The 9978-nt window shown below is 39.3% G+C and overlaps 1 protein-coding gene across 9 annotated transcripts in view; it reads left to right on the forward strand.

Moving 5' to 3' along the window:
- The window catches only part of LOC117419930 (inosine-5'-monophosphate dehydrogenase 1), a 42815-nt gene extending 39072 nt beyond the window's left edge, over positions 1-3743 (forward strand). For 6 of the 9 annotated variants that reach the window (XM_058985845.1, XM_058985846.1, XM_058985847.1 and 3 more), the window contains 4 exons: positions 403-546; positions 835-918; positions 2519-2535; positions 3240-3743. In XM_058985845.1, coding sequence (XP_058841828.1) covers positions 403-546; positions 835-918; positions 2519-2535; positions 3240-3340 — 346 coding nt within the window. In that variant the 3' untranslated portion in view covers positions 3341-3743. The remainder of the gene's footprint in view (positions 1-402; positions 547-834; positions 919-2518; positions 2536-3239) is intronic. The other 3 variants (XM_058985848.1, XM_058985849.1, XM_058985850.1) reach the window with 1 other exon arrangement.
- The last annotated feature ends 6235 nt before the right edge of the window (positions 3744-9978 follow it).

The following is a 9978-nucleotide window of genomic DNA, read 5'->3' on the forward strand; positions in this document are numbered from 1 at the left end:
TGTGTGGGGGTTGAATACTTATGCAAGCAAGATATTTCAGTTTTTTATTTTTCTTAAAAATATTTCCTAACATAAAACCAATGTCACCTTACAATAATTGATTTTGAGTTTCAGTGTTTTAAAATAAAATATCAAACAGAACGAAATTTCAAGGTACCATTTGTAATTCAGTAATGTGAGAATTGGTCAGGGGTCTGAATACTTTTGCAAGGCACTGTGTGTGTGTGTGTGTTTGTATATATATATGTGTGTATATATATGTGTGTGTATATATATATATATATATATATATATATATATATATATATATATATATATATAAGTTGTTGTTGTTCTTATTATTTTTTATTTATTTTAAAACACCAATCCTGGATAAACAATGACTCCTTTCTCATTGTGCAGTGAGGGGGACAAAGTGAAAGTTGCTCAGGGAGTGTCTGGATCCGTTCAGGACAAGGGGTCTATTCACAAGTTTGTCCCATACCTAATCGCTGGAATCCAGCATGGCTGTCAGGACATTGGGGCTAAGAGTCTGTCTATTCTACGGTATGGTTAAAAGTTAATACTTTTTTGTTTCTTTTTTGCACATTGAGTCCTGTATTTTACAAAATGGCTTTGTGTGCTCAAAAGTTCAATGTTTTTATACAGGTCTGTGGGGCTTGCATTAGAAATTTAATTAAGTCTTCATTTAAAAAAATAAAAACAAAAAAAACCACGCAGGCTGTAAAGATGAGCAAACCGGTTGTATATGTACATATTTGTTCTGAAATAGGATGACCAACTGATTCCCCAAACCATTGTTAACGCCTAATGCTGCTCCTGTGTTTGTTACAGTTCCATGATGTATTCAGGAGAGCTGAAATTTGAGAAAAGAACCATGTCTGCTCAAGTAGAGGGAGGAATCCACGGGCTGCATTCGTAAGTGTTGGACCAGCTTGTGACATACAAAGCACTATCCATTAGTCCATCATACTATATAATCCCCAATATATCATTACGAGAATGAACTTAAGGCTACATTTTAAAATGTTCTGAATTTGCATAATCAATCAATGTAAGTCATCTGATTTGTCAAACTAATCGATAACAATTCTGTTTCTACCAAATTCCATGTGAGTTTCTTCAAAACTGACCATGTAGAAGTAATTACCATTTTGGGTTCAGTGAAAATGTGATACCCCTGAGATCCTTCGGTTAGCTGGGTCTTGCTGATTTGTGTTTGTGTTTTGGTTGGGAAGGTTCTTTGCTTATTGTGTGTTTGTTTCATTAATGGCTTGTTTGACAGACCCTGATTTTAGCTCTATGACATTTTTGAAAAACAGTTGTTTAATACTTGGCAAGTACAGTGTTATTTAAGGTTATTTTGAGGTGCAGTAAGCTTTACTAGTCAATATATTTTTCGGACACCTTTTTTTTATTAGCGTGTTTGTTTGTCTATGGCATTTATTACTTAGTGGCATTTTCAGATACAAGTCCCCTTTTTTCTTTTTCTTTATTTTTTCTTTTTCAATGGGGAACCAACTGCTTGTGGTGTGTTATAAAAAGGGAATGCGTGCTCTCAAGATGCAGGACACATTTATTAGGTGTATACATGTTTTTTGTCAAAACACTGTTTCATAAAGTATTTATAAGGCCAGACCAAATTTTCAAAAAATGACAAGTTATTATTATTATTATTATTATTATTATTATTATTATTATTATTATTATTTGTTTGTTTGTTTTGCTAAACCTTTAAGACCAGACCTAATAGTGTGTATGCTATTTCACCCAGAATACAACATTTAATTGCACTGTAATGAACAGAATCATGAATGAGATATAGGGCTTGTTGGGGCGGGGAAAACACAACTACAAGCCTAAATACTTGCTTTTAAAAATGCAAACTAAAATGCCAGATGAAGTACAGTGTTTTTGTGTGACTGAAGACTAATATTTGATTTTTTTTGTTTGTTTTTTAATCATAAAAGTACTCCATGGTTTTATTTTGTGTATTTGAGTACTCAAGTAGGTGCTGCAATTCCTTCAAACTATTTATAAATTGGGTCTGGTTTAAGTAAAATCATAAACAATTATTTGAATATTCTGTATAGATTTTTTTAAAGCAGGTGTTTAGCACTATTTGCTACAGTGCCAGAATGCATACTATTTCAAACATGGTTTGCATTTTGGTTTGAAATGGCAGGATTCCCATTTTGGATATTTTGCCCATCACAAATTGATTTTGTTTGCAAGGAGGCTCATCATTTTTTATTGTATGATTTATTTATGAAGACATGCACAAGCTTATATTGGAGTTCAAAATTACATTACAATGCATACCTCCATCTCGTGATACTAATGGCATACAGACCCAATAAATAATGTATTTATTAATGTATGTACAAAAACCCAACACTTAGGTGATATTTTGCTTTTTGCCATGGTCACTAATGTTGGTGGATGGATTAAAAAAAAATGCTAATGATTAGACATCAAATGTCTTCTTTTTCTTTTTTTACTCATGCATTCATCATAGATATTCTTTTGTGCCATGTAAGTAAACCAGTCAATTTGTTAATTCTGTAGAGCAACCATTCTCAGTAATAGTACATTAGCCACCTTATAGGCACTGTACTGTGCCTTCCTCTTATTGTGGGTCGTGTCTGTATTTTAAAATGTTCCTGAAACTGGTTGTCAAAAAATTGTATTCACTGGAAAAGCCATATGATCTGCAAACATACAATTCCACAGCCATGACCCTAGTAGTTTAAAAGAACTGGAATATAATGCTAAATAACACACCAAGAAGTTGCTCCTCTATTGAAAGAATTTTTAATTTAAAGCTTGTCTCAAGGGTCTTTCCTTGCACTGTTTTATTTTTGTAAGAAGCAGATCATCTTCACAAAAAAACAATTTTACAATCTTTTAGAATCTTTAGTCATTTAGAGTGACATGAAAAATAATTAAAAAAAAAAAAAAAAAAAAAAAAAGTCTGAGTGGTAACGGCTGTGGAGCATTTTGCAGTGGTTTTAAAGCAATTGGGGAAACCATCCATGACCATGAATAAAACATTGACTAGAAAAAAAATCAGTGTAAGGCCATGATAAATGTTTCTCCATGTGAAAGTGAGTCGTGTGTGTGTGTAATAATATTCATGTTAAAAATGAAGCATGCAACAAAAAAAGAAGCTTTTTTTTATTCCTTTTTATTTAAAAAGCTTATTTCTTAGTTCCATCCTCTGTACTCTGTCTTCACAGTTACGAGAAACGGCTATACTGATGGAGGGGGCAGAACGCAACTACGAATGGCTCCTGACGTCCCATCTCCTTTGGCAACCAAGCAAAATGGTCACATCTGAAATCAACCATGCTGCACTCTTTGGTGCGGAGCCGATAGTTCCCTAATTCATGATGATAACAATTTTGCACTACCGTTGAAGTATTGGTGGTTTAAGTACCATGATTACATTGTCCTAACCTTAAACCAAAAAAATAAAATAAATAAACAGGACATCTGTGGAAGGGACCGTGCTTACAAAGCTAGCAATTTTAAAAGCATTCGTAATAAGCTGAGAGATCTTTGTATTTAGAGCAGAGATTATCCCTTTTTTTGAGGAGAAATATCACAGAGCATTCTAGTTTAGGGTAATGTTTGAAAAAAGCAATGTTGTCTTGCTACTTTGTTTTGTGGCAACCATGGTTTTGTCAACAAGTTCATTTTTTAAGTTATTACAGGTCATTGTTTATAAATCAAGCACTGTTTTTGTGTGTGGTGGTGGTGTGTTTTTTTTATTTTTTATTTTTACAATAACAAATCAGAGAAACAGGTGCCCAGGATAATTTCATGCCCCAAAGCTCACAAAGGTCACCAGTGCAGTTCCAGAATATTGTTACAGCTTCAGGGTTGTGTGCAATAGAGCTCCTACCATAGAACAAGCAGTAATTGCTATGGTCAGAAACCTATAAAGTAAACAGAATTAATAACTACACTCTTGGAAATAGAAAACTTGATGAGACATTCCAAATACTTGGGCAGAGATAGTCTTCTGAGAATGCCTAAGATATTCCATAGCACAATTTTGGTCACAGCAAAGTGCAGTTTTCAAAAATAAGATGATGGTCAGTGAGTGCACCCTTCACCAAAACCTTGGCTTGACCTGTTCAGAGGTACGAGAACGTAATACAGCTTAATGTCGCTTGCAGTTCACCTGCAGAGTCTTTATTGGGTTACACCGTTAGCAGTTCCAGTTTCTCTCCACGTGAATCTGGAGCGCAGACTACGAAACGCCAGTTCCCTTAGCATTCTTTCTGACCAATCATTTTATTTTTTTTGACCTGCAGAAAGTTAGCCAGCCTGCCAGACGTGTAGAATGAGGGAACTCCAACTACAAGCTGTACTATTTATAACCTCCCAATCATAAGGCGTCTTGGATTAACCTGTATGCCATTTAGTTTGTAGTTTTGTAAAGTAGCCTTATATCAGGGATATGTTAAACCAGAGAGCCTTATGAAGGTAAAGTGTGTTTTTAAACAGAAGAGAAACTGTGGTCTAGACTCTAAATGTTACTGAAGGTAGCAATAGATTATCCGAAACTATCGGTAGTACTTTATTTTTTGTAATTTTTACGCCAGGCATCTGTGTATATTTGTGTAAGGTTGATGAGTGCTACCATGCAATGAACACAACTGTCAGAAATAAATGTACACCATCTTATATTACAAACATGGTTAACACAGCTTTATTATTTATTTTAACCAGGAAAATACCAATAGCATGCCTTGAACCTTTCAGATATCAATCTTTTTTTTTCTGTATGGCAAGAGTCTTATTTCTGATTGTTTAATTAACCAGGAATGACCAACAACTCCACAATCTAAATGCTGTATTGTGTTATGTTGAATAAAAGTACACAGTTAAAATATGGGTGGTACAGCCCCTGTGTTGTAATGTATTTGATAATGTCTTGTACAGTAGATTTTTGAATGAATACTCCTAGTTAAAAATGTCAAATGTAAGAAACAATGATGCAAAGCACTGTAAGGGTAGATTATTGGTGTATCGGTACATTTCATTGTCAAAAGATTTGGCACATTAGCGTCTCAAAGTAGTCAAACATCTTAAGTATCTTGAAAAAAAAATGCTTGTGCTTACAGAACTCCAGCTTTGCGTCGTATGAAAAAGCATATGAGATTTGTTTGTTTTTCACTGTGAAAATGAATAGGTATTTATGTGGGTGTTCCTCAAAAAGGCATCACTAACACCAAGTTTTACCTGGTTTTGTGGATATTAGTAGATCTGAATAATCATAAGCCTATCCTCCTTGTCTCCCTTACTGTTATCCGTACCTAATCTTGTGTATTAATACTCTTGAACCTTGGAAAGCAAGTTGCAATATCTGCTTTTATTATTCTCTTTCCAAGTGCACTGTTTTGCATCTGAAGGTATATGAAGCATGTTACAGAAAACAAGGATGTCCCTGATCTATGTTCTGAAGGTTAACTGACAGCCTTCCCTATTCGATGGCATACTGTACACTTGCTTAATGTGTAGTGCTGAAATGAGAATCATTCCTGCAAGCATATAGATGGAATAACCCCCCCCCCCCCCCCCCCCCCCCCCCCGAATTCCTATGGAAGCAATATTTATACAAAGTAGCTTATTTTTAATATGCTTCTATATTTTTCAATCGCATGTTTGCTATTTTAGTAAATGGACATGACTGTTTTTCATTACATTTTGTTTTTCAGCATGTTTTATTAAATTATTCAGATTGTATCTTTTAATTCTCATCCACATGCTACGCTGTTTGACAGCAGTTTGGATATGTTTTGGGTTAAAGCAACTTAAAAAACCTTTTAGACATGTTAATGTAAGTTTCCAGAATGGATTTGTCAGATGAGCAATGTAGATGTTAATATCTGATCTAGAATGGGAGTTTACCCAATTCAAAGTCTTACCGTTTACATGCATGGCATTTTTGTAGTAGGGGTGTACTTATTTGTCTTCACTGTTAATTTTAAAATCACAAAGTTTAATTATCTAAAAAAGTGGTGAATGAATAACGCAGCCACTGAAATAAATATAAATTAAAATAGGGCCCTCTGGAATTTAGCATACTTAATATTTCAGACAATAATGCAAATAATGTTACACAAAGGGCTCTATTCTAATGAGTTGAATGGTAGCTGTGTTTAAATTCACTGCTGCTTATATGATTAAAATAGGGCCCAGTTATGTTATACAATAGGTGCCCTCCCAAGTATTCTGCAATTACTGCTTTGCCAAATATAACCTGTAGAGGTTGCTGTCGGCCCAAACCTTATAGACATCTTCAACTAAAATAAGTGCTGCTCCAGGTTGCACATTGGATCATTGATAAACTGCCTTGCTGTTTCTCTTTTCGAACTTGTTGCATATTGTTGTTGGTACTATTTTAAAATGATATTGATTTGTATTATTGTTCTTTTAAATAGGGCAGTTGTGATGTAAACCAGTCTGAACTCTGGGGTGGTTTTGCAGACCCTGATTAGCACTGTAGTCCAAGAGTAGTGCTAATCAGGGTCTGTGAAACCATAGGATAATGAAATTAAATGTAATCCTGAATAATTTTATCATAACTAGAACTGGAGCTTACGGCCTTTTGTAAAAGTAGATGCTGTACAAAGAATGTGATAAAAATGCTGTTTTATTGTCTTGTTTAAAAGTAGGTTCCCTTTCAAGTAGGGAATATTAACCAATACAAATGGGTGTTTCCCTTCAAGGCACCCAAACTGAAAACTCTATACCAAAGATTCTCTCTAGAGCAGGGTGGTGCTGTTGAGGCTTTGCCCCACAACCACAAAATAGCAGCATGCCCTTCCAGCAATTCTTTTTTCTTTTTTTAGCCTGCTGATTACTCCCGAGACAGATAAGTGTATCTTTCTTCTCTATATACCTATTGTTAGCACTTTTAGCTTGCTTCTAAGTGCTATACATATGTATTACAGAATCACTGAAGTAAAAATTTATTTCGAGCTGTATTTCTTTTGTTTAGTCTGTGCTGGGTTAGTCCCACCGCGGCCTTGTCTGCCGTGGGAAGCCTGCGGCTCGATTAGCCGTTCCTCTCCAGGATCCTAGTACATTAGACTGGCTCGCTCCATTGGCGTATATATTTTTCTTAAATATTATCGTATAATTATTACATGTAGCTAAATAAGAATATTTTGTGGACCGTGTGGTTTTGTTTTTGTTCCACCGGTATGTGTCACTCCTGACACAGGAGGTAGCAGTCATGCTGAAGAAATGGGCCATTTGCATAGTAGACCCCTCCAATAGCAAAGAGGGGTTCTGTTCCAGGTATTTTTCTAGTGCCAAAACGGGATGGCGGCCTCAGACTGATTCTCGATCTCAGACAGGTGAACTACGCAGTGGCTGTTGCAGTCCAATAGGCCAGGCGATTGGTTCACCTTGGTGGACCTAGAGGGTGCCTATTTCCACATCCCTATAAAACCAGCTCACAGAAAATACCTGAGGTTCGCTTTTCAGGACATAGTGTACCAGTTCTGTGTTCTACCATTCGACCTCTCGTTTTCACAAAATGCATGGATGCCATTCTGGCCCCGTTGAGATTCGGAGGCTATCTGGACGACCTGGCTTATCCACACAGGGTCTCCAGCACAAGCACACAATTCATCACCAACCACCTACATCGGTTAGACTTGAAAGTGAACGAAGCAGAGAGTCAACTAGCGCCTGCCCGGATAGTCACCTATCTGGGGGTGCGCTTGGACTCGGAGCTCATGTTAGCCACCCTGTTGGAAGACAGAGTGGGGAGCGTAACCTCCTGCCTAGAGTTGTTTCATCTCGGAGGAACACTTCCCGTAGTGGTTTTCCAGAGGCTTGTGGGTTTGATGGCAGCAGCGTCGAATACCCTCCCACTGGGTCTTCTACATATTCACCCTCTGCAGATGTGGTTCAACCGCATGGTTTGCTAACCAGTGTTAAACCACAACAAGCTCGTAACAGTGTCAAATCGTTGTATACAGGCGCTCTCCTGGTGAAAATGACTGGCTCATCTATGCCTAGGTGTAGTGCTGGGCAGCATAAACCAGGAGAGAGGTCATCACCACAGGTTGGGGCGGAGTGTGGAAGGGCCAGGGGCGTGCAAGTGGGAGGGTCGCCACATCAATATTTTAGAACTGCAGGCAGTTTACCTGTCATTGCAGGAATTTTTGGAGCAGGTTCAAGGGAGACACGTGCTCGTCCATACGGACAACACGGCTGTGGTGTCCTACATAAACCACCAGGGTGGTTTGCGGTCTCCCAGTCTCCACCGTGTGGTCCACAAGCTTCTGCTGTGGGCACAAATGAACTTGCTATCACTCTGTGCAGTCCACCTGCCGAGAGTGACCAACTGGGCTGTGGACCTCCTCTAAAGGTTGGTCCCCAGTGGTGCAGAGTGGAGGTAGCCGGCCTCCTGTGGGAGAGATTCGAGAGGGCAGAGGTGGACCTCTTTGCCTCTCAGGAGTTGACACATTGTCCCCTATGGTTCTATATAAACGGAGAAGGGGGGGGGGACCTTGGGGATAGATGCACTGGCACACCTGTGGCCAGCACATCTGCTGTAAGCGTTTCCACCACTTGCGCTGCTCCCGCTGTGTTTGGAGAATATCAGACAAGACTGGGCCAGGGTGCTCCTAATAGCCCTGCTCTGGCCCTGGAGAGTCTGGTGCTCCTCTCTGATGCAGCTCCTGAGCAGCCAGCTGTGGGAACTGTTGATGCGTCACGACCTGCTCATTCAGACGTGGGGCACTCTGTGGCACCCCAACCCATCAAGCCTGCAGCTCTGGGCTTGGTCCCTGAACAGATACATTTGAGCTGTCTGCGGTTATCAAACGGTGATTGACACCTTACAAAATGCTAGGGCAGCCTTTACTCGTTCCCAATATGGGTACAAGTGTGGTGTGTTCCAGACGTGGTGTTTGGCTTGTGGGTTTGAACCTACTACATGCCTTGTGGCAGTTATACTGCAATTTTTACAGGACCTTTTTGATGAGGGGAACCCCACCTCTGCTCTCTAAAGGTCTATTTGGCAGCCATTTCAGTGTGCCATGTAAAAACTGATTCAGTCTCCTCAAGAGCTCATTTCTTGGCAGGGCAATTTTTCAAAGGCACCCAGAGGCTTAGGCCACTAGTGGATTTTGTTCCTCGCTGGAGGTTAAATGTAGTGCTTAATGCATTGACAAAACCTCCATTTGAGCCCATGCATTGAGCTTAAATTTTTGTCTTTCAAGACAGCTTTATTGCTTGCAATCACCTCCGCTAAGCAGACGAGTATAATGCAAGCATTTTCAATTTCGAAAGCTTGTCTAATTTTCTCAGAGGCCAGAAAGAAGGACATCCTTCTTACTAACCCAGCTTTCCTGCTGAAGACCATCTCAGCTTTCCACATTAATCAGTCGGTGGAATTGGAGGCTTTTCTTCCCCCTCCTTTCCAATCTGACAAGGAGTGCCAACTCTAATATGCTTTGACCAGTGCGGGCATTAGCATATTATGTGGAGAAGACTAAAAGCTGGAGGCAGTCTGAACAACTGTTTGTTTGTTACGGGGTTAAGTCCCAGGGATAGACTCTGTCTAAACAGCGTCTGTCCAAATGGGTAACAGGCACAGTACACACTGCGTACCAACTGGCCAATCTGCCCCTGCCTAAGAAGCTCACCAGCCATTCCACCAGGGGTCAGGTGACTTCATGGGCGTTGTTCCATGGTGCATCTACCCAGAACATATGCAGTGCAGCAGTGTGGGCTACCTCCCATACGTTTGCCAGGTTCTATCGGCTGAAGGTCGTGGACCCGCAGAATCCTGGATTTGGCACAAGAGTACTGAAGGCGGCTTCCCAGTCCACCCTCACGATATAACATTAGAGGTGCGTCCATCTTATGGTTTTCAGTGTGGAACGTTACTGTGACACAAGCAGTCACTAGCTTGCAATTGGGTTGTATGCCATGTCCTTGCGA

This window comes from Acipenser ruthenus, chromosome 14 (genome assembly GCF_902713425.1).
Source record: "Acipenser ruthenus chromosome 14, fAciRut3.2 maternal haplotype, whole genome shotgun sequence".
NCBI classification, from domain to species: Eukaryota; Metazoa; Chordata; class Actinopteri; order Acipenseriformes; family Acipenseridae; genus Acipenser; species Acipenser ruthenus.